General features: G+C 37.0%; 1 protein-coding gene across 5 annotated transcripts in view; it reads right to left on the reverse strand.

The window, feature by feature from the left end:
- The window catches only part of SPIRE1 (spire type actin nucleation factor 1), a 204,536-nt gene that overhangs the window by 63,909 nt on the left and 115,532 nt on the right, over positions 1–25,095 (reverse strand). For all 5 annotated transcript variants that reach the window (XR_005362715.1, XM_038543914.1, XM_038543913.1 and 2 more), the window contains exons 5-6: positions 8,487–8,564; positions 4,060–4,224 (exon numbers count right to left, since the gene is read on the reverse strand). Coding sequence is in view for 4 of the 5 variants with exons in the window: in XM_038543914.1 (XP_038399842.1) it covers positions 4,060–4,224; positions 8,487–8,564 (243 nt within the window). In the remaining variant the exon portion in view is untranslated. The remainder of the gene's footprint in view (positions 1–4,059; positions 4,225–8,486; positions 8,565–25,095) is intronic.

Below are 25,095 nucleotides of genomic sequence, written 5' to 3' on the forward strand. Positions count from 1 at the left end.
GAATAAAACACTCCTATATGCTAAAAATGGATGAACCTAGAAAACATTATGCTAAATGAAAGAAGCCAGCCACAAAAGGTAATGTATTGTAGGATTCCACTGATATGAAATACCCGGAACAGGTAAGTCCACTGAGACAGAAAGTAGAAAAGTGGTTGCTGAGGGCTTGGGGCAAAGGGAGGGGAGAGGTGGGGGAGAAGGGACTAGGAGTGATTACTTCATGGGTACAGCGTTTCCTTTGGATGATGAAATTATTTTGGAACTAGAAAGAGGTGGAGGTTGCACAACACTGTGGAGATATTAAATGCCACTGAACTGTATATACACTTTAAAATAGGTTATTTAGTGTGAATTTTACCTTAAAATGAATGAATGAAAGAAAAAAACAGACTCTTTAAAAGCCTTCCATTTACTACAGAAGAATATTTATGCTTGTAAATACCTTCCAACTGAGATGCAGTTCTTTGTCATCATGTCTATGTATAATCAATCACATACCATTATTTCCCAAATACATGAGACCTTAAGCCTCACACAATGTTATATGTTTTATAATATATTAAACCCAGCTGAGACGTGTTAGATCAGCATCTACAAAAGGAATCTATCCCATGTAATTCTTAGTATCAGACAAGTTTAACTACTATTTAGCACAATTATTTTTTCTGATGAAAAATAAAATGATTTAGCTATATTGTAGGTGACTGGTAAAAGACATTAGTTAGAAATGTTAGTAATTTACTAAGCAGAAGCAATATTTACTTATTTTAATCAGTAATATGAATTTCTGAATAATTCCTTCCAGATAAGGAGGAAAATCACCTGTGATTACTGTTAAGTGTTCCCATTCAGGATAAAGCTCAGATAAGTAGACTTTTTTGAAAAAGACAGCACTGCCAGGTATTAGCTACAGAAATTATCTTGCATTGTTAGTAAAAGTGAAAATGGTACAGTCCTTCTTGAGAAAAGTTTGGCGACATGTATTAAAATTTAAAATGTGGGATCCCTGGGCGGCGCAGCGGTTTGGCGCCTGCCTTTGGCCCAGGGCGCGATCCTGGAGACCCCGGATCGAGTCCCACGTTGGGCTCCCGGTGCATGGAGCCTGCTTCTCCCTCTGCCTGTGTCTCTGCCTCTCTCTCTCTCTCTATGTGACTATCATAAATAAATAAAATAAAAAAAAAATTAAAATTTAAAATGTGCGTACTCCTTGATCTATCCATCTCACCACAGAAACTTAAACCAAGGAGATAATTAGATGAGATATTCATAATACTGATTAAAATAATGAAAACTGGAAACAATCTAAATGTCTATTAATCGAGTCTTGGGTAAATTATTTACAGTGCACCAGGAAATACTGTGAAGTCATTTAAAAAGAAACCATCTATGTTCATTCTTCACAGGAATTACTGAGTGAAAAGGGCTCCCATTACAGAGAACTTTTGTTGTTTTCTTGTGTCAAATCCCAGTATTTCTTAGTCTTTGAAGACTGTTTTTTGGCATATAGCCTCTTACACTTAAGCTTTTCACACTTGTTAATGCTTGTCTGATTACTAGAGGCTCCCACCATACTGTGAAATTCCCGAGAATAAGGACTGTATTATGTCCTTTCTCCAGAGTTTAGAAGAGTGCCTGGCACAATAAATATTTATTAAAAAAAATAAAATTAAATTAGGGTGCCTGGGTGGCTAAAGTCAGTTAAGCATCTGCCTTTGACTCAGGTCATGATCTCATGGTCCTGGGATGCAGCCCAGCATCGGGCTCCCTGCTCAGCAGGGGGTCTGCTTCTCTCTCTCCCTCAACCTCTGCCCTTCCCCCCACCCTGCTTGTGCTCTCACTTCTCTCTCACTTTCTCTCTGTGAAGTAAATAAAATCTTTTAAAAATTTGTTAAGTTAGGGACGCGTGGTGGCTCAGCAGTTGAGCGTCTGCCTTCGGCCCAAGGCATGATCCTGGCATCCCAAGCCCGATCCTGCATCGGGCTCCCTGCATGGAGCCTGCCTCTCTCTCTGTGTCTCTCATGAATAAATAAAATAAAAATTAATACAAAAAATGGTATATATCGTTTAAATGCTTAAATGCACTTATAATCAAAGATATATAGATTTTAAAAATGAAAGAGGATTTTCTCCCAAATTTGTCAACCCAAAAGATACCCACTTTGGTCAAGGATAGGAAGAAATGGAAAAAACTATTATGTTGTAAATAGTAACCATCACAATATAACTAGAAGGTATTTTGGCCACATGTGTAGCATACAGCACAGATTCTGAGGTCAGACAAAATGAAAATGAAGATAGTCTTTGCCTTATAACTAGTTACCTGAACTGGGGAAGTTATGCAGCACTTCTAAACTTCAGTTTCCTCATTTGTAAAGGAAATCAGATTTACTGAGAAATAAACCAACATGATACTTAGCTGCAATATTAAAGCTTATTAAAATTAAATAATAAGACCTCAAAGAGCTACTTATATCTGTTTGATTTTTTTTTTAAGTTTATTTAAGTAATCTCTACATCCACTTGGGGCTCAAACCCCTGACCCTAAGATCAAGAGTCACATGCTCTTTGGACTGAGCCAGTCAGATGTCCCTACTTAAATCTATTTTAAAATTAAGTGATGTCTTTCACAAGAATCTTCCACATAAAATAACTGACTAAATTTTCTCCATAAGTTGGATATAATTCATTTATTCATCCCACAACTATTTGTTGGGCACAGTATTCAGCATCTGGCTGAATAAAAAATTGTGTCAGGTACATGGTCTAGTCACAGGGAATGACTAATGAAAAACTAAGTCCCTATAATGGTGAGAGAGAGATAAATCTGAAAATACATGACAAAGTGAACCACAGAAACACGCGGGCAGAGAGGCGAGGATTTCTCTAATGAGAGGACATGTGAACAGAGACCCGAAAAGTGATGAGGCTAGTTATGTAAGGGTAACAAAGGTGCAGCTGCAGGAGCTTGTGACAGCAACAGAGACCAGCATGGCTATCTCTTTATCTTTATCTCTTTTTCTTCCTGGAAATCAACCAGGAAGGGTGGTAGGTGAGGTCTGAAAGGTAACCTATATCAGGCTCTGTGTGGCTTTGCAGGCCAAGGTAAGGATGTGGAGTTTGTTCTGAGTATGACGGAGAACAGTGGAAGGTTCTGAGCAGGGCAATGACATCATCACATTTTTACCTTAAGAGGTTTACTCTGGCTATTTGGGGGTTAAATTGATTAAAAGGGACAAGAGTGAAATGAAAGCAGGAGGCCACTTAGAGTCCACCATCATAGTGTGAGTGAGAGACAGTGGCTTCATGGTGAGAAATAGTCACATTCAGGATACAGTTCAGATGTAGTGCTGTCAGGATTCCACTTCTAAGAACCTAACTCAAAGATTTCACTGTTGCTATTCAAAAAGGTTTAAAAGCAAGGATGCACAAAATAAGCTGCTCACAACTTGATACAAGTTGATTGGTATAAAAGAGGTAGTCATTTAGAAATGATGATTTTGAACACATAATGACATGGAAAAATGTTCATATACTATGTTACGTGAAAATAGCTGGTTATAAAACAAAATGTTCAATATTAATCCAGTTTGTCCCAATAAAATGTATAGAAAAAGATTGGGGGTGCCTGGGTGGGTCAGTTGGTCAAGCACCCAACTCTTGATTCCGGCTCAGGTCATGATTACAGGGTCATGAGATCAAGCCCTGTGTTGGGCTCTGTGCTCAGCGGGAAGTCTGCTTGAGATTCTCTCCCTCTGCCCCTCCCCCTGTTCGCTCTCTCTCCCCCCTACAATAAATAAATCTTAAAAAGAAAAAAGAAAAAAGAAAAAAGATCGAAGGTTATACACCAGCATGTTAGCAAAATATCTCTCTGGGTTGTGAAATTACCAATTTGTCACTTTTCTTCATTGAGCTTACTGTATTTTTCAAATTTTCTGTAATGACAATATATTACTTCTGTAGGAAGAAATGATCTAAAAATGTAATAATGAGAAGAACATTTCAACAAATATGATTACTGATGAATAGCCATTTGAGTCTATTAATAGTTTTATTACTTACCATTACTTTGCGCAAAGTGTATCTTTTGGATCGAATGTCATCCATCAGCATCTCATAAGGGGTGAGTTGATATTCGATGGGCAAAGGATTGTACTGCCGCTCTTGGACCTTCTTGAGTTTTACTCCATTCCGCAAATCCCTCATCACCTGTACCCAGAATCGAGCCTAAAAGAACCAGGGATGGGAGAGATGTCCATGAATAAGTTTGCTTATTTCCTCTAAATAGCTATAAAGAAAAAGAGCAAAACACTGAGTAAACCAAACAAAACCAATTTTTAAAATTAGTTTTTAGGATATTAAAAAGTCGGTAGAAAGCCATTAGAGAATCACAAGCTCTAGGTGCTGAGTCACCTGAGTGTAAACCCTAACTTACCCACTGTAGAAGGTTGCACCAATGGCCTGTTCTTCATGCCTCTTCTGTCTACATCCTGTTATGTGATTTTGCTCACTAAAGAGGGAGTATATGTCCTGTACCCTAACATTGGATTTGGCTATGCCATTTGCTTGGCCACTGAAATAGCAGTTGATATGATGTGACCAAATGCTGCAAAAGCAAATGCACAATGGGCTTGTCACTCATGCTTCTATTATTGCAATGAGAACCTCATGCCTAGATCAGTATGTTGCCCAGGAGAAGGATGAGACACACATAGACTGGAGTTACCACAACTGATCTGCATACTCATGAGCTAAATAAATGTACTGTTTTATGCAACTATGATTCTGTAGTAGTTGGTTATGCAGCATTATTGTGACCAGAGCTAATTAATATATCCACCTATTAGCTACTGGACATCCAGCAAGTTGCTTCACCTTTCTGAACCCTGGCTTCTTCATCAATAAAATAAAATAGTACTTCATAACTTGCTGAGATGGTCAGAGATGATACATAGTGTTCTGTACATGGAAAATGCTCAAAAATGACAATTTTTATGTTATTACTATCTTTGTATAAATTACTTAATAACCATTTTCTTATCAACAAATAATAGTAAGTTGCCTTGCTGGCCCCTCAAGAAAATAAGATATATATGAAGCACTTATAATAATATAAGACACATTAAATATGCATATTATTATTTAATCCTTTATTTTCCTACCTTTAAGCTAAAGTATCATAGTCTCTGCTTCCATGAAAAGTAAATTATTATAATAATTAACTGAAACACTGTAGTTTGTTAAAATAAGCAGCTCAAGTAGTTACTTAAATGTATTTACTAAAAACCAAGTGATAGGGGCATCTGGCTGGTTCAATCTGAAGAGCACTGGATTCTTGCCCAATTTGAGCCCCATGCTGGGTATAGAGATTACTGAAATAAAAATTTTTTAAAAAGCAACTGATGTATTTCCTAAGACTTATCTACATAAAATAATATGGATTAAATGTCTTAAAAATGTTTTCAAAAACAATTTGATTTTAAAAACATGTATGCCATTTCTTATTCCAAAAAGGATATGAATATGAATACAATACTGTGGTATAGCCCTTAGGATACTTTCTAAAATATTCCTATTTTATTTTTTAAATTTATTTTACTTTTTTTGTTTTCTTTTATAAACCCTTGTGTCGAGGGCTGACTTTCAATAGATAGCAGCGAGGGAGCTGCTCTGCTTGGTATGAAACCGGACCCAGAAGCAGGTCTCCTGCGAGTGGTTTAGCATCAGGCTCCCCAGGAACATGCGTTGGTGAGAGGCGAGGGGGCGGCCCCCTTCCCAGAGTAGCCCGTTTCCCGGGAGGAGGGGCTCTCCGCAGAGGACCCTGGTCCCCACCTGTGGCAGGGATGGCAGGTGACCAGCCATCCAAGGCTGAGGCCAACCGAGGCTCTGTGGTGCTGCCAAGTAGGTCCGCCTGGGCGGGATTCTGACTTAGAGGTGTTCAGTCATAATCTCACAGACGGTAGCTTCACCCCATTGGCTCCTCAGCCTAAAATATTCCTATTTTTAAACAGACTCTTGGATTCTGCCATTAAAGTTACTCTAATACAATATTCCTAAAACATTTAGATTACTCTTTTGAGAATGTTCTTGTCCCAAATTCTCTTATACTCATTCCTTTAAGATCCAGTTCAAATATCATCTCATCCTTTAAAATCCTGTCTCTTCTCTTGACCTCTCCAGGCTTTAAGAAAACCTGACATGTGAAACCTCGAATTCTCAAAAACAGATAAATTAGAGGGGCAGAGGGTGGGGAAGAAGTAGACCCCCTCCCCCTCCAGCAGGAAACCTGACACCCAGGCTACATCCCAGGAGTCTGGGATGATGACCTGAGCCGAAGGCAGACACTCAACTAAATGAGCGGTCCAGGTACCCCTCATTTCATTCTAATATTTCTAAATAATTCATTTTAAGGTTCTTACAAGAAACAGACTGGTGATCTAGGCAAATGGAACTCCCTTTGGAATTAGTGCATCTCTTGTCAGTAATCTTGCTAGTTTTTAAAAGAGGCTGCCTTAAGACAATAAATTAAATTTTTAGTTCAAGTTTTTATTAGCTGTTTGCTAAATTCGGACCACCTGGAGTTATTTATCTGGCTTCCATGTCAAAAAAAAACACATTTAAAAAAAAGATTTAAAAATCTTTTAGGCAAGATGAAATACACCTGGAAAAAGACTACCAGACTTCTATACAAAGGAAATTTCATAATTAATATTATTCTAAAATGACAGTACTCACTTATTAGATATTATAGGCTGTTTTTTAAATTTACTTTTAAATGTTCCAGATTTATATAATTCCAAATATCTCAGTAAAGATATCATCAATAATCATCAATAAATTAAGAATATTTACATTCATACATTAATATATGTAGATCCACACAATGGGAATGGACTACTACTAGTAATAAAAACATTAAACTATTCATACAGGCATTCATGTATGTGAATCGATGAACATTCATTCATCCATTCAACCTGGATGAAATCTCAAAAGAATTATGCTGAATGGAAGAAGTCAAGCAAAAAATAGTACATACTACAGGATTATATTCATATAAAATTTTAGAAAATACAAACTAATCTATAGTGAGAGAAAACAGATCATTGATTGCCTAGAAGCTGGGGAGAAAGGAAGCAGGAAAGAGGATTACAAATGGGTATGAGGAAACTTTGGAGGTGATGGATGGGCTCATTAATTTGATTATATGATGGTTTCATGGGTATGTATGTGTATATGTATATGCCAAAACTTATTGTGCTTTTTAAGTATGTGCAACTTGTTGTATGCTGATTATACTTTAATAAAGCTTTTAGAAAATAATTAAACAATTAAAATCTAATATGGTCAAAAACAACTTGTTTATGTCCCCCAAATCTATATCTACTCCTAGTCCCTCATTTAATGTCATTATTTAATCATTTTTCATTCTCAACCTGAAAAGTCAGAACACTGAAAGTGCCTTCCCACTGACACCTGAACACATCTCAATCTAATTTAATGACACTGACTCTCCTGTCCTCCATCCAGGCTGTCATGTTGACCCAACTCTAAGTCATATATGAGGGCAGGGACTCTTGGTTTCACTAGGTTCTAGAACCATGCCAGAAAACAGTGGCTAGTCAAAGTTTGTTGCATAAATATAATGCAATCATCTGTGCTCAAAGTCTGCCTTTTGTTTTGAGGTGAGAGATCTTGTATTATTCATTTTGTATCACCAGAACCTAATCCAGTAACTATTCATCAGATAAATGAATGTACTACATTATAATTTCATACCTTATTATGAATAGAGCTTCAACTTTGACTTACAAGAGTATGCTAAGGTATTAATATAATTAGAAAGGTCAATATTTTATTTTATCTTTTTAAAAGATTTTATTTATTTGACAGTGAGAGCAGCAGGCAGAGGGAGAGGTTCCTGCTGAGTGGGAAGCCCAATGTGGGGCTCAATCCCAGGACTCTGGGATCATGACCTGAGCCAAAGGCAGACAGATGCTTAACTGAATGAGCCATCCAGGTGCCTGAAAGATCAATACTTCTTTTAAAACACCAAAATTCTTAGAAGACATTGGGGGTAGTTTTATCTATTTAGTTTAGTAAAATGGGGAATACACATTTCCTGAAATGTTAAGACTCAGCATTCAAATTCATACAATATCAATACAGATTATAGCCCTTAATAGCAAGTATTTTTTAAAAAAATTACACCATGGGGTGCCTGGGTGGCTTGGTTGGTTTAGCATCGGACTGTTGGTTTCAGTGCAGGTTATGATCTCAGGGTCCTGAGACTGAGCCAGGCGTTGGGCTTCCCACTGAGCAAGAAGCCTGTTTCTCCATCTCTTTCCCTCTTCCCCTCCCCCCACTCACACTCTCTCTCCAAAATCAATAAATAGATCTTTAAAAAATAACAACAACAAAACCCCCCAAAACCACATTACACTATATCTTCAACATTAAATAGAACACAGAATGCCCAACTCTCTTACCCAGTCAGCATTTTTCAGCTCTTCCAGATCTGTGTTAGATTCATCAGTCTTTTCCATTTCTTGAATCTTCTTAAGATTCTACCAATTAAAATAAAAAGAAAACATTTAGGTAAAGACATTTCACTAAGTTACCTTTCAAATTAAAATTTCTAACAGATACCTTCAGACAAAGTACATTCAGAAGTGTTATTGAAGTAGATAGTACAGAATATATCCTCTGTAGATTTCAGTCATGGTAGACCAGAATAAATACACAACTACAGACGGGTGAACTGAGATTGCTAACTGTACTTTCTTTCTAGGTCTCGTGGCTAAACCTTTGTCACCATATTAACTTGAACCCCCCTAAACTATATTGATACTGCCCTCTTCCTCAACCCCCATATTCAATCCAGCCTTAAATCTCATAGCTATTACTTCCTCCATATAACCTAACCCCTCTTCCTCTTATATCCACTGCAGATCTCTTAATTCAAACACCTCTGAGGACAAAAACAATGACTTGAGGTATATATTATTCTGTTGACTAGAAGAGTGTTTTTTCCAGCTTCTTATAATTAAAATAGTGAAAGAAAAGAGATTTAAGGAGGGACACCTGGGTAGCTCAGTTGTTGAGCATCGGCCTTTGGCTCAGGGTGTGATCCTGGGCTTTGGGATCAAGTCCTGCATTGGGCTCCACGCAGGGAGCCTGCTTCTCCCTCATCCTATGTCTCTGCCCACCCCCCCTCTCTGTCTCACATGAATAAATAAAATCTTTAAAAGAGAGAGAGAGAGAGAGAGAGAGAGAGAGAGAGATTTAAGGAGGTGAACTGCCTCTGGGCACCTAGGGACTCTATGAGGCTATGACATCTATCAATAGCAGTGCTCTTTCCTCTCCAACCCCAAAAAAATCAAGAGCTGAGAATAAGTACCTCATCTCTTACTATTTCTTCCCACTCTGGCCTTAGGGCATTTGCACTAGGTGTTCCCTCTTGCCAGAATGCTTTACCCTACATATTCACATAACTAATTCTCACACATCCCCTTCTCATTTTTGCTCAAAATGTCACCTTCTCAATGGGATCTACCTTGACCATCCTATACAAATCCCAAGCTCCATACCCTGTCACTAGCAATTCCCCTAGTCTATGACTTTTTCCAAAAAGCATCCTACCTTCTAACAGTCTATATGATTTACTTTATATGTTTACTGGCTGCCTCTCATTGCTAGATTTTAAGCTTTATAAGGAAGTATTCTTGTGTATTTTGTTCACTAATGGGCTCCTCAAATCTCTAAAAATGCCTTGTATTTGGTAAATAAGACAATTAAGATATTTAAGCTAAGAACAGTCATTTTCTTTAAGATTTTATTTATTTATTCATGAGAGACAGAGAAGCAGAGAGAGAGAGAGAGAGAGAGAGAGGCAGAGACACAGGCAGAGGGAGAAGCAGGCTCCATGCAGGGAGGCTGACATGGGGCTCAATCCTGGGACTCCAGGATCAGGCCCTGGGCTGAAGGTGGCGCTAAACCACTGAACCACCCAGCCTACCCAAGAACAGTCAAATCTTAAATCTCAATAGCTCTTATCATGTCAACTTTAATAAGAAGCCCAATGAAAGGGAAAAATATTCAGAGAAAAATCTGAATTTTCTTCTCTAAATTCAGAATTCACTGGCAGGGTGAGTAGAAAACTCTTATCTATGCCACACAAAAAAATATGCTCTCCAGGGAAATAAATATGTAACTCAAGCTCACATTACATTTAAGTGTCTCATTCAATCAACAGATGATAAGATAAATAATAAGCAAATTAAAAGGGAAAATTAATCTGCCTAACACCACACAGAAGAAATGAAGTAACAGTAACACTAAACAGGTCAACAAGATTCAGTCTGCACCAAAATAAAATGGTTTGCAACCTTAATGCCTGAGATGATCGAGTGTGTCTACATGGGCCAACATTCTAACCTTTCGATCTGGAGCCATGAAAACAAAGAGCCCCATACTGCACTAAATTCTTTCTGTCCTATTCCCCCCATCACCTTAAGACTGACTCCTCAAAAAGTACTATATTGCTTACCAATGATCTATAAACCAAAAGATAATGAAAAAAGCAGAAAACATGATGCAGAAGCTCACTTTTACAAGCCTATATTGTTTTAAAATTTTATCAATGGTCTCTAGGTTATTCTAGGATCTAGACAACAGAAGGCAAGACAAACAGTATAGGGATAGTAGAAGATGGATGGTCTTTGGCAAGAGAAAATATTTATCTTTTTTTTCTTGATTCTTACTGTTACTACCAAAGTTCATTACAAGTCTCTTAGCTGTTTCTTCTGCTCCAGTTTCTTCTTCATTTGGTTAATCTTTTCACTTCTCTATGGTGGGTTCCTAGGCTCCCTGCTGTGGCCTTCAAACTGGGGTACCTGTACTTTTGGGGACCTCTAGTCAAACAGTACAGTGATATGCCAGGTAGCATTTACAATAACATATAAACATGACACATTTCCCTGGAGTGCATTTTACTCACAGATAATGTGATGGATGCTGTGGTAAGCTGTCCAGCTCTACAACATGCACACCTCCCCCCCGCCCCCGACCCTTCCACCGGCTGCTGGAGTTATGGGCTGACAAACGCTTATGGCTTAATCCTGCTCCAGGAGCTGCACTCAGTGTTCGGAGCAAAGAGCTACCCTGCCGCAGGTATGCTCCATCTCTGGGGTAGCCCATATCCAATCATGGGTCCATGTGGAAGTACACAGATCAGGCTTCCCTGCCTCCCTTGATACAACTCTGAAGGGCCATCTCAACTTCCAAGCTCCCTGTGGGATTGGCTGAGACCTGCTGTATCTGCATCATAGTTCAGCTTTTCCTTCACCCACCCTCACAATTGTTCCCCAGTGCAATTCCTAATAAAACCTCTTGAATTCAAATTTTGCCCCTCAGAATCCATTTCCTGGGGGAACTCAATCTACATATGGAATGTTTAAAATATTTTAACAGATACAGGTGTATAAAACAAAATTTATATGGATTTTAAAGACAAAATGCATGATTTCAAAAACATTTTTTTTAAAGATTTTATTTCTTTATTCATGATAGACACAGAGAGAGAGAGAGAGGCAGAGACACAGGCAGAGGGAGAAGCAGGCTCCATGCAGGGAGCCCGAGACGGGACTCGATCCTGGGACTCCAGGATCGTGCCCTGGACCAAAGGCAGGCACCAAACCGCTGAGCCACCCAGGGATCCCCTCAAAAACATTTTTGACTTGCACTAAACAGTATATCCCTCAGTGGGCATCTGTTTTGTCTAGAAACCTTTTCTCCCTTCCTTCTTTCCATTGAAGAAAGCAGCCCATACAGTTTGAGTAGAGCTAATAACCCCCTGCCCGGTACACCTCATCGCCAACTCACAAGGGTGAAGACATCCTCCATCAACGAGTGGGACCCATTTTCCTGACCACAGCAAATAGTTCTTAAACAGGTACATGACTGAATTTTCCTCCGAGGTATTTCTGTCCCAATTAAGAGAAAAGATTTTCTGCTGGAGTTACTGAACTGAGAGAATGTGAGGTGTAGGTTATAGACTGTCATCTTACCTGCTTTTTAGTAAAAGCCCATCCTAGGGAGAAAAAGAAAGCCCCAATTACAGATTTTGAGACACTAGATCAAGCTGTGCTTAAAGCTAGCCTACTCTTAGACTTCCCACTTATGTGAGCTAGTACATCTTCCCCCACTCTACCCAAGGTAATTTGAGTGGATTTCTGTTACTTGCAACTGAAAGAGTTATGATTTAGTATGTCCCCTTAATCCAGAAATATGAGTTCATGCATCTGTGTTTTAGGAGTATTCTGGTGGAGTAACATGAGAAGCATATGGTCCCTTTCCCACCCAACTTTAAATTTTACTGTTCTCCAACACATTCCTGACTAAACATAGTCCAGATGGTCTTACTGTTACACCTTTATGCATCTCTACCTTTACCTCTGGGCTCTAATAAAATCCCTAACTCACTGCTACTAAGAAAAACTATCCACTCTTTATAATACTAAAGATAGTTTAAATATATACTCCAAGAATTTGACGTTTGTCTGAATAGTAGCACAAATTGTAGTTCAGACACTTCCTAGTTGTGTGACTTTATACAAGTCATTTAACTGCTCTAATCTATTTAATCTACTGTCATGTTAAGTATTTAGTATTAGTTATTATAAGCCAATACATATTTTTGAGAATTTGATTGTGAACACTTTTACTCCATCAAAAAATATCTTATTCTTTTACCAAATGAAACCTTTCTCTAGTCTCTTCATGAAATCAAAGTCTTGACTCACCAATAAATCAAATAGTTGAGAATCTGTGAATACCATAATTGAACAAGCCTGCACAAATGTGCAACTAGAAATCTCAGATTTAGCAGAAAAAATGAGTTATTTGAAAGTAAATTACATATTTTTCTAGTTTTAGTGGCAAACTTCTGTCAATTACATTCTAGCTTCTAAATAGATTTTTTGTATGTAAAAATGTAATAACGATGCCAACTTGTGCTTGAAATATGGTGAGAACATTCTACATTACAACACACATGGCAATTAACTCTGCATTTCTGATATAACCATTCTCACACTAGCAATTAGAACTATCCCATGACAACACTTTCTGTTTCTGGCATCTTAAAAAATAAATAAAATCTACTCTGTGAATCACAAGTATATCAAATGCCCAAAGAGTAATTTTAATTCAATTGTGTACGTTCAACGTCAGCTCACACATAAATGCCCATCCTTGTAAATATATTCACGTATTAGAAAGATATGTTAATAAAAGCATTCCGATAATGACAGTTTTCCTCCATACTGTTAACCATTTAAAACTATCATTTATTGATATCCTCTATGTACTGAGTACACGTTTTCAGTTAGAAACTTTTAAATGTGTAAAAAGGAGTATGTTTTAATAATTCCTTAAACTTTTTCTTACTCAATATACGCTAATATACTTTCAAAGAAATTGCTAAATCCATTTCCCAAGTGACAAAATCACTTATACAAATGTTGCCTGTAAAAAAACAAAACAAAACAAAAAAAATGTTGCCTGTAATAAATAGAACATGTATGTCAGCTACAAAGATTAAGAGCCATGATGTCCTGAGATATTTTTACCACAGAGAAAAGCAAGAAAAGGAATTTTATCTTATTTACCAGCCCCAAATTAGTATTTTGAAAATTAGGGTATAAAAAACTCCCAGGGAATTATAACAGTTCTTCTGATAACTGAAAGTCTCCTATGTAGATTAAAGAGTTAATGGATAATTATTGAAGAATATGATTTATATTTTCATTAAGTTTTATGGCACTTTCTTAAAGATATAACATACTCTTCTCCCTAAGGGGTATGACAGGGAGAAGATAACTACAATAAATTGAGAGAAAGTCAGAATTTTATTTAATGAGAAAATGTAAAATGTTAAGATACTAAACTGTAAGTTGATAATTTTTGTAAGACTGAATTTCTGAAGAAATTAGAAGAACTACAGACAAAGTCATCAAAATGAAGGAAATTCATTTCCACATTCTAGGAAAAGAGTATCATTCCTATATTACAATATTTTTGCTAACATACACACACACATAGGCTGAGGGTTTAATGACCATCTGCTCCAAGTAGCTGTACCCATAGTGTCTCCCTAGATAATCACCCTTTCAGTTTTCATACTCATCAACTTATTTATTTTTAAAGAAATTCAGTGCATATTTAAAGAAATGCAGTGATAATCATAAAACAATCATTAAAATATCATAGATAATATCTGCAAATTATATCACAAAAAGTTATTTCTGTTAGTTAAGTGTCATGATCCCTGAAATTCAGCCCCACATCATAAGGGCACCCTGCTCAGCGGGGAGTCTGCTACCCCTCTCTTTGCCCCTCTCCCTGCTTGTGGCTCGCTTGCTCATTCTCTCACTCACTTTCTTTCAAATGAATAAATAAAATCTTCAAAAAACAATGACAACAACAACAACAACAACAAAGTCAGGAACACCTGGGTGGCTCAGTGGTTGAGTGTCTGCCTTTGGCTCAAGGCCTGATCCCAATTTCAGGGATTGAGTCCCACACATCGGGCTCCCTGCAGGGAGCCTGCTTTTCCCTCTGCCTATGTCTCTGCCTCCCTCTCTGTGTCTCTCATGAATAAATAAAAATCTTAAAAAAAAATCAGTAAGTAAAGACTGATACTCCATTAGAAAAATGGGCACAGGATACGAACTGGGCAACTGATAAATACAAATGTCTCTTAAGCATATGAAATGTATCTAATCTCATTCATTCGTAATAAGGAAAATGTAAACTAAAACTATGGAATACAAATTTTCACCTATCACTTAGAAAACATATTGTGTAGGAAAACAGACACTCTTACACAATGCTAAGGAGAGTACCAACTGGTAAAACTCTACTGAAGACAATTTCATACTTTTTTTTTTTAAAGATTTTATTTATTCATGACACACACACAGAGTGGGGGTGGGGAGAGAGGGAGACAGAGACAGGGAGAGAGAGAGAGAGAGAGAGGCAGAGACACAGGCAGAGGGAGAAGCAGGCTCCATGCACGGAGCCCGATGTGGGACTCGATCCCGGGTCTCCAGGATCACACCCCGGGCTGAAGGCAGCACCAAACCGCTGGGCCACCGGAGCTGCCCAATTTCATACTTTTTATAAAACTTTTAAATGCACACTTCCTTTGAACCAGCAATTAATTTTCCTACACATATGATTATACTCATGAAAAGTAGCTTTAAAACTATCTACTGCAACATTGTTTGTAATAGCAAAAGATTGGAAGTAATCTAGTAACTGTCAATAGGGGGTTCATTAAATCAATCACAGTATATTCACACAACATATTACAAAGACATAAAAGATATAAACACCATGTACTGATATAAAATGATCTCCATGATATATTATTAAATGAAAAAAGGAAAGTTCAGAACAGCATAAAAAAGAAAAAATATATTTTTGTTAGTTATGGATAAAATGTCTCCATAAGGACAAAGAAGAAATTAATTAAATTTGTTGTCTGTGGGATAGGGACTGTGTGGCTAGGAGATAGAAGCAGAAGGATATAATTTACTGTAACACTTTTGAATTTTGGGGCGTTTGAACCATGTGAATTTTGTTAAAATGAAGTTAATTAAATTGAAGAAGTTACAAGACAAGTAAAGATTCTTCTGCAACATTAGGCAGGGAGAGTAGTGACAAGAGCAAAGATATCTAGGGCAGAGAGGGTAATTTAGTTATTTCTGATGAGGTGAGTGCTTTGAAAATTTATTAACATTCACAAAATAATAAATCTATTGAAAAGAGACAGACATTGACAAAGGCCCTGAAAAGTTAATGATGAATGATCTAATTAAAATGAACAAATGGCAACCTTACAAACAGACATCTGGTGGTAATCCTTTCTTTCAAAACAGGGTATGTTCCCCACTTGGAAGAACATTCATCCATTTTAGCTGTAGAGGGGAATTTCCAGCTAACTTAAATGCTACCATTTTATTACTGGAGGTGTTGTGAGCAGGCATGAGGAGAATGAAAGGGGGGAATATGAGAAAGCTGATTAAAATATACTTCAATATGTGAATGAGACAAGTCTTGTGGCTTTATCTGAGTACAGTCAAGCAGAATATAGTCAGAAGTCACGTCACACACAGATACCTTAGTGTAACTGGTCATTGGCAATGGTATGACATAGGCGGATCTGGCTATTGGCTGATAAGAGGTGGTGGGTGGGAAATATTTAATTTGATTTTCTTCAACCAATTACAGATAATAAAATGCGGTTATTTGGTTTTCTAAAAAGATAAAAAATATTTAATAACAGTATAGTCAATTTCAAAAAAAAAATTGTTTTTCCCCTAACAAGATACTTTATACGTGTGTGTGCATGATATTCTACTTTAGGTAAAATATTTTGGTAATAGTCTTCTCTAAGATAAACTGAACTCAAAGATTTCACCATGAAATTCTGATTTCTTATACAGGACTAATGATAATAGGACACCTAATGAAGTATCACAGTAGTATTTGTTATGTAGCGTAGAAACATTCATATAATATTGTGAAGATTCATAATGAGCCATGCTCATTTCCAATTCATCTTCTTACCTCAGAATTCCAGTATTCCAATATTAGCAGCTAAAGATAAACTGGCTTCAATCTAGGCATGTAAAGATCATCCTCTCATCACAAGATTTTTATTAAATTTAGGGCAAGATTTAATCATTTGGAAGAATTTAAATGACAAGGTTTAAAATAAAGTCACATATAACTAAGGATAATTTAAACATTCAGAAAATCAAGACTCTGGCATGATGCTTTTTTTTTTTTTTTTTTTTAAGAATGAGGTCTTTCAGAACATGAGGAACTCCTAACTCTGGGAAACGAATTAGGGGTGGTAGAAAGGGAGGTGGGCGGAGGGTGGGGGTGACTGGGTGACGGGCACTGAGGGGGGGCACTTGATGGGATGAGCACTGGGTGTTATTCTATATGTTGGCAAATTGAACACCAATAAAAAATAAATAATAAAAAAGAATGAGGTCTTATTTACTTATTTAGACAGAAAAAAGGTGTGTGTGTGTGGGTGGGTGGGTGGGTGGGGCAGGCGTGGAGGGAGAGAGGGAATCTTAAGTAGGTTCCATGCCCAGCAGGGCTAAATCTCATCATCCTGAGATAATAACCTGAGCCAAAATCAAGTGTTAGCTGACTGAGCCACCTAGATGCCACTGTATTTTAATTTTTCTAAAAATTGTTATTTTTGAGTATACTTGACACACACTATTATATTAGTTTCAGATGTATCATTTAGTAATTTTACAAGTTTATGCATCATGCTGGGCCCACTACAAGTGTGGCTACCATATGTGCCATCACATCACTATCAAAACATCATTGACTGTATTCCTTATGTTGTGCCTTTTACTCTTGTGCCTTATTCATTTTATAACTGGAAGCCTGTGTCTCTTACAACCCTATACCCCTTTTTCTCAACCCCTCACCTTCTTCTCTCCCCTCTGGCAACCATCAGTCTGCTCTCTGTATAGATCCATTTATGTCGTTGCAAAAGGCAAGATCTCATCCTTTTTAATGGTTGCATAATACTCTACATCTTGGCTACTGTAAATAATACTCCAATAAACACAGAAGTGCATATATCTTTTTGAATTAGTGTTTCCATTTTCTTTCAGTAAATACCCAGCAGTGGAATGACTAGATCATCTGGTAATTCTATTTTTAGTTGTTTGAGGAACCTCTATACTGTTTTCCACAGTAGCCGCAACAGTTTGCATTCCCAACAGTGCATGAGAGTTCCTTTTATTCTACATCCTTGCCAACATGTGTTATTTCTTCTTTTTAATGTTAGCCATTCTGACAGGTGTGAGGTGGTATCTCATTGAGAGTTTGATTTGCATTTCCCTGATAAGTGATGCTGGGCTTTATATGTATATATGGCCAGGAGACAGCTTTGGAAAAATATCTATTCAGGTCCTCTGTCCAGTTTTTAATTGGATTAGGTTTTTTTTTTTTTTTTTTGAGGTATTGAGTTGTAAAAGTTCTTTATATTTTTTGGATATCAACCCTTTATTGGATACTTCATTTGCAAATCTCTTCTCCCATTCAGTAGCTGTACAAAAACTTTATTTTGATGTAGTCCCAACAGTTTATTTCTGCTTTTGTTTCCCTTTCCTTAGGAAACATATCTAGAAAAACACAGCTATAACTGATGTGAGAGAAATTACTGCCTATATGCTCCTCTCAGATTTTTATGGTTTCAAGTCACATATTTAGTTTTGTTGTTGTTGTTGTTGTTTTTTAGGTTGTATTTGTTTTAGAGTGGGGCAGAGGAAGAGGAAGATAGATAAGGAGACTCCTTGCTGAGCACAGAGCCCAATGCGGGGCTTGATCCCAGGACCCTGAGATCATGCCCTGAGCTGAAACTGGGAGTTGGGATGTTTAATTGAGTGACCCACCCAACTGCCCCTCATAATTAGTTCTTATGCATTTTGAGTTTATTTTTGTATATGGTGTTAGAAAGTGATCCAGTTTCATTCTTTTACATGTAGCCATCCAGTTTTCCCTACACCATTTGTTGAAGAGACTGTTTTCCCCATTGTGTACTCTTGTCTCCTTTGTCATAGATTGACCATATAATCATGGATTTATTTCTGGGCTCTCTATTCTGTTCCATTGAGCTATGTGTCTATTTTTGTACCAGTTACCAAACTGTTTTAATTACTACAGCTTTGTAGTACATCTTGAAATCTGGGATTGTGGTATCTCCAGCTTTGTTTTTCTCAGGATTGCTTTGGCTATTTGGGGTCTTTTGTGGATCGATACAAATTTAATATTATTTGTTCTAGTTTTGTGAAAAACACTGTGGGTATTTTGATAGGGATTGTACTGAATCTGTAGAATGTCCTGGGTTATATGGCTATCTTAACAATATTAATTCTTCCAATCCATGAGTATGGAATATCTTTCCATTTATTTGTGTTTTTAGTTTCTTTCATAAGTGTTTTATACTTTTGGCAGTATAGGTCTTTTACCTCTTTGGTTAAGTTTATTCCTTGGTATTCTGTTCTTTTTGGGGCAGTTGTAAATGGTGTTTTTTTTTTTTTTTAATTTCTGTTACTTCATTATTAATGTACAGAAATAATAACTATTTCTGGGTATTATGTATCTTGCTACTTTACTGAATTTCTTTTATTACTTCTAGTAGTTTTCAGATGGAGCATTCAGGGTTTTCTATGTATAGTATCATGATTTCAGCAAATAGTGAAGGTTTTACTTCTTCTTTACCAATATGGATGCTTATTTCCTTTTTTGTCATGGTTGTTGTAGCTATAAGGGCTTTTAGTACTATACTGAATAAAAGTGGCAAGAATAAACATTCTATGTTTATTTATATTCCTTCCTTTAAAGGAAAAGCTGTCAGTTTTTCACCATTAAGGATGATGTCAGCTGTGAATTTTTCATATATGGTCTTAGTTATGTTGAGGTATGTTCCCTGTAATCTCACTTTGTTTAGAGTTTTTAATCATGAATGGATGTTGACTCTTGTCAAATAATTTGTTCGCATCTATTGAGATGACCATATCATTTTTATCCCTAGTTTTGTTTATGTGGTGTATAATGTTGATTTGCAAATATTGAATCATCCTTGCATCCCTGGAATAACTCTTACCTGACTGCGGTGAATGATCTTTTTATGTATTGTATGTAGTTTGCTAATATTTTATTGAGGATCTATGTTCATCCTCAATAGATCTGCATCTATGTTCATCTATGTTCATCAGGAATATTGGCCTTAGTTTTCTTTTTTGTGGTGTCATTATCTGGCTTGCGGTTTAGGATAATGCTGGCCTTGTAGAATGTATAAGGAAATTTTCCTTCCTTTTCTATTCTTTGGCATGGTTTGAAGAGAATAGGTATTAACTCTTCTTTATGAATTGGTAGAATTCACCTGTGAATTCATTTGGTCCTCGACTTATTTGATAGTTTATTTGATTACTGACTCAATTGTGTTACTTAAAATTGACCAATTCATATTTTCTATTTCTTCCTGGTTCAGTTTGAAAGACTATGTTTCTTAGAATCTGCCGACGTCTTCTAGGTTGTCCAGTTTGTTGTCATGTAATTTTTCAGTCTTGTCTTATAAATCCTCGGTATTTCTGTGGCATCAGTTGTTATTTCTTCTCACTTCTGATTTTATTTATTTGGGCTCTTTCTCTTTTTTTTCATGATGAGACTGATTAAGAGTCTGCCAATTTTGTTTATTTTTTCAAAGAACCAGCTCGATTTCATTTATTTTCTTCTGTTGTTCTTTTGTGTCTCTATGTCACTTACTTCTGCTCTGATCTTTATTATTTCCTTTTTCTTCTACTCACCTTGGGCTTTGTTCTATTTCTAGTTCCTTTAGGTGTAAGGTTAGATTATTTATTCAAGCTTTTTCTTGTTTCATGAAGCAGGCCTCTATTCCTATTTATTTCCCTCTTTAAACTGCTTTTGCTGGGTCATCTGGGTGGCTCAGTGGTTGAACATCTGCTTTTGGCTCAGGTCGTGATCCCAGTGGTCCTGGGATCAAGTCCTGTATCAGGCTCCCTACAGAGAGCCTGCTTCCTCCTCTGCCTATGTCTCTGCCTCTATGTCTTTCATGAATAAATAAAATCTTTTAAAAAATGAAAAAATACAAATAAACTGCTTTTGCCATGTCCCAAAGATTTTGGACAGTTATGTTTTCATTTTCATTTGTCCCTATGTATTTTTTTATTTCTTCTTTTATTGCTTCATTGACCCACTGGTTGTTTAATATCATGCTGTTTAGTTTCCACATGTTTGTATTTTTCTAGTTCTTTTCCCCTTGTGATTTGTTTACAGTTTCATACCATTGTGGTTGGAAAAGACGCATGGTATGATTTCAATCTTCTTAAATTTATTGAGGCTCATGGGGCACTTGGGTGGCTCAGTCAGTTAAGCACCAACACTTGATTCGGCTCAGGTCATGATCTCAGGGTCCTGGGATCAAGCCCCATACTGGGCTCCACACTCAGTAAGCAGTGTCGTCTTGAGGATGCTCTCCCTCTGCTCTCTGCCTCTGACCTACTAATGTGCTCACGCTCATTCTCAAACAAATACATCTTTTAAAAAAAAAATTACTGAGGCTCATTTTGTGGCCTAATATGTGATCTATTCAGGAGAATATTCTCTGTGGGTTTGAAAAGAATGTGTATTCTGTTGTTTTTGAATGGAATGTTCTGACGGATTTGTTATGTCCATCTGGTCCATAGTTTCCCTACTGAATTTCTGTGTGGATTATGTATCCATTAATATAAGTGGAGTGGTAAAGTCCCCTACTACTATAGTATGACCATTAACTTCCCTCCTTATGTCTGTTAATGTTTGCTTTATGTATTTAGGTGTTCCAGTGTTAGGTGCATAGATATTTACAATTATTATAACCTCTTGTTGGATTGATCCCTTTATCATTATGTACGTATCCCTTTGTCTCATTATCATCTTTGTTTTAAAGCCTGCTTTGTCTGATGTAGGTATTGCTACCTTGGCTTTTTCCCTTCCATTTGCGTAGTGAGTGATTTTCCATCCCTTCACTTTCAGTCTGTACGTGTCTTTAGGTCTGAGGTGAGTCTCTTGTAAGCAGCACATAGATAGGCCTTGTTTTTTCATCTATTCTGCTGCCCTATGTCTTTTGATTGGAGCATTTAGGCCATTTACATTTAATTACTGATATATAAATATTTATTGTCATTTTAAAATAGTTTCCTAGTTGTTTTTTGTAGTTCTTCTTGTTCCTTTCTCCCTCTCTTTTGCTCTCTTTGTAACCGATGAGTTTCCATAGTGTTATGTTTGGTTTTCTTTCTCTTTATTTTTTGTGTATCTACCATAAGTTTTAGATTTATTGTTACCATGAAACTCATACACAACCACCTAAGGAAACAGTCGTCCACATTAATTTGATGATCATTTATGTTCAAACACATTCTTGAAAAAAAAAGAAAAACATCATTTTCCCCTTTCTCTTCCCTTCTTACTATCTTCTCCACATTTTCATATTTTACATCTTTTTATTCATAATTTTCTCATGTTCTAATTATGGCCATTTCCTTCACACTTCAAGAAGTTTAACATTTCTTGTAAGGCTGGTTTAGTGGTGATAAACTCTTTTATCTTCTGTTTCTTTGGGAAACTCTATGTCTCCTTCAAATTGAAATGATAACCTGACAGGATAGAGTACTCTTGGTTGTAGGACTCCCCTCTGGCCTGTAGTTTCTGTTGAAAAATCAGCTGATAGCTTTACTAGTTTTCCCTTGTAGGGAATTTTTTGTTTCTCTCTTGCTGCTTTTAATTTCTTTGATGTTTTAATTATTATGTGCTGTGGTGTGGACCTCCTTGGGTTGATCTTGTTTGGAACTCTCTGTGTTCTTAGACTTGGATGTCTAAGAAGCATAATGTTATTTTTATTTTTTTTAATTCTTTATTTAAATTTGATTTAGTTAACATATACTGTATGATTAGTTTCAGGAGCAGAATATCAATTTAGGCATAATACTACTTTTAAACAACTGTAGCTATTTTTATTGTCAGAGGAAATGAAATGTTTCATTCCCTAGGCTAAGTGCTCTTCTTAGGTGCTTCCACAGGGTCCCGCATTCACTCACACTCACCCTCATCACACTGCTGGAATGGCTGCTCCTATGTTGTCATCCCTATTTGAATGTACATTCTGTGAGGACAGAAATTATGTTTATCTTGTTCATTATTGTGTCCCCAATAAAAATGGAAGTAATAATGGTGCTTTATGCATGGCTCATTGTGATAACTACAGAAATTATAATGGACATATAAACCTTAGAACAGAATTTAACACAGAGTAATTATGAAATAATTATTAGCTATTAACTGTAGTGGCACCTATCACACAGGAGACACATTAAGTATCTGTTATTTGAATGAATGAATTTTGCCAACCGATCCTAGTTCTTAAATTGAGTGCTTCGTTGCTCACCAGCATTTGTAACAGCTAAGTATGGCTGCTATGTTCCCTCAAACTTTCACCAAACTGCCCAGTTCCCTCACTGCTTCTCTCCATGTTGAGGTTTACAGACACCTCTTTCACATCCTCCTCACCTCCTATCTCAAGATCCAACTTTGTAGTTTCTCATTTCTAAAATATTAAAAAGTAGCACTAATCCCAATTCTTGCCATTACAATAAGCAGTTTATTCATTATAATTTATTGTAACAGTAACAATGATTACAATGTACTATGATAAGTGATAGCAGCAAAAGCAGACCTCTCTATGAATGAATACAGAGAATAAAGAAATTAAATCAGAAAAACCATTTCAGAGTAGTGGACATTTGAGTTAGGTTGTAAGAATAAGTAAGCATTTTCTAAGTGAGAGAAGAGGGGGGAAAGGCAATTTAGGTAGATATAGAGCCCCTGAGTGCTCAGGGACTGGAGGAGAGACTGCATATAGAACAGTGAATGAAGAGCCCGGAGAGGTAAGATCAAGGCCTGATTGTGAATGGTCCCCTATGTCATGTCAAGGGTCTAAACTTTCTACCTACAAGAAGCCAACAAGATCTCTACACAGGAGAATAACCCTGGTAAGTAGATTATACACGAAAAGGGAAATAACATTAGGAGGCTTTGCCATGGCCCAGGGAAGAGATGCCAGGCCACAGTGTGAGGAAGGCACAAACCAGTAGAAGGGAGGCTCTGCATTCTGGAGACAAGTCTAGAGTGTTAGGGGACCAAGGACCAAGATTCAAAATAGATGGTATGAAAGAAGATCTACAGTAGCTGAACCATAGATTCTCTAATTCATGCAACACTGATCAAATATTTACAGAGGCCCTATTATACTGGGATACATCAGTGAATTAGAGAAAAAAGGTCTCTGCCCTTGCTGAGATAATTTTCCAGTTGGCAGACACCAATGAGTAAGGGAAGAGACCAGCAAGACAAGTGATACATGTGAGGCAGCAAATAAACAGGATAACTGGTTTTAAAGAAAAGGGCTGAGTGTGATAAATATATAAGGGTATTTAGAGGAGACCTCATTCAGCTTAGGCCTGAAGGATGCAAATTAAAAAACCATAATCAAAATGGTGAATGAAGACAGAATTTAGAAGAGGAGTTTAAGATGTCAATAAGAAACGAGTTAAGCACCAAACTTGAGAAGAGATCAAAGATCATTATAACTGGATAATCAGTAGTGACAATCCATACCTGTAGAGGCTGCCTCTGAAGAAATCCAAGATGGCTTAACTATAGACATCTTATCCACTAAAGATCAAAACATTTGGAATATTCTACTTTAGATCTCTGGTTGTTTATGTGTATGACATAAAAAAATGCAAGGGAATAGAAAATTTTCATCCCTGCGAGTACACAATCTCCTAGAAAATAGAAACTATGACTTTATTTTTAGTTTTTTGAAAGAGAGTACACATACATGAGAATGGGGGGAGGGGCAGGGAGGGAGAGAAAGAGAGGGGGAGAATCTTAAGCAGGCTCTATGCCCAGCAGAGCTCGGTATCACCACCCTGAGATCATGACCTGAGCCAAAATCGAAAGCTGGACAACTTAACCAACTGAGTCACCCAGGTACCCCCAGAAATTTAAACTTTAATGTTGGGCAGCCCCAGTGGTGCAGCGGTTTGGCGCAATCTGCAGCCCGGGGTGTGATCCTGGGGACCTGGGATCGAGTCCCGCATCAGGCTTCCTGCATGGAGCCTGCTTCTTCCTCTGCCTGTGTCTCTGCCTCTCTCTCTCTCCCTCTCCCTCTCTAAGTAAATAAATAAATCTTTAAAAAAAATAAAACTTTAATGTCTATTTTACATGCCTTCTAATATAAAGTTCTCATTGCAATAAGAACGTATAATGTTTCACAAATCTCAATTATTTTTATGGTACATTCATTTATGACTAATACTGTATAAGGAATTTCTTCTTTACTGGGAAGAAGTAAAATTTTTTTTACCATTAGTAAAATACAGAATTTTTAGTGGATACATCAATAGTAGTAATACCAGTATAACACTCAAT

The sequence above is a fragment of the Canis lupus genome, chromosome 7 (genome assembly GCF_011100685.1).
Source record: "Canis lupus familiaris isolate Mischka breed German Shepherd chromosome 7, alternate assembly UU_Cfam_GSD_1.0, whole genome shotgun sequence".
Classification (NCBI taxonomy): Eukaryota; Metazoa; Chordata; class Mammalia; order Carnivora; family Canidae; genus Canis; species Canis lupus.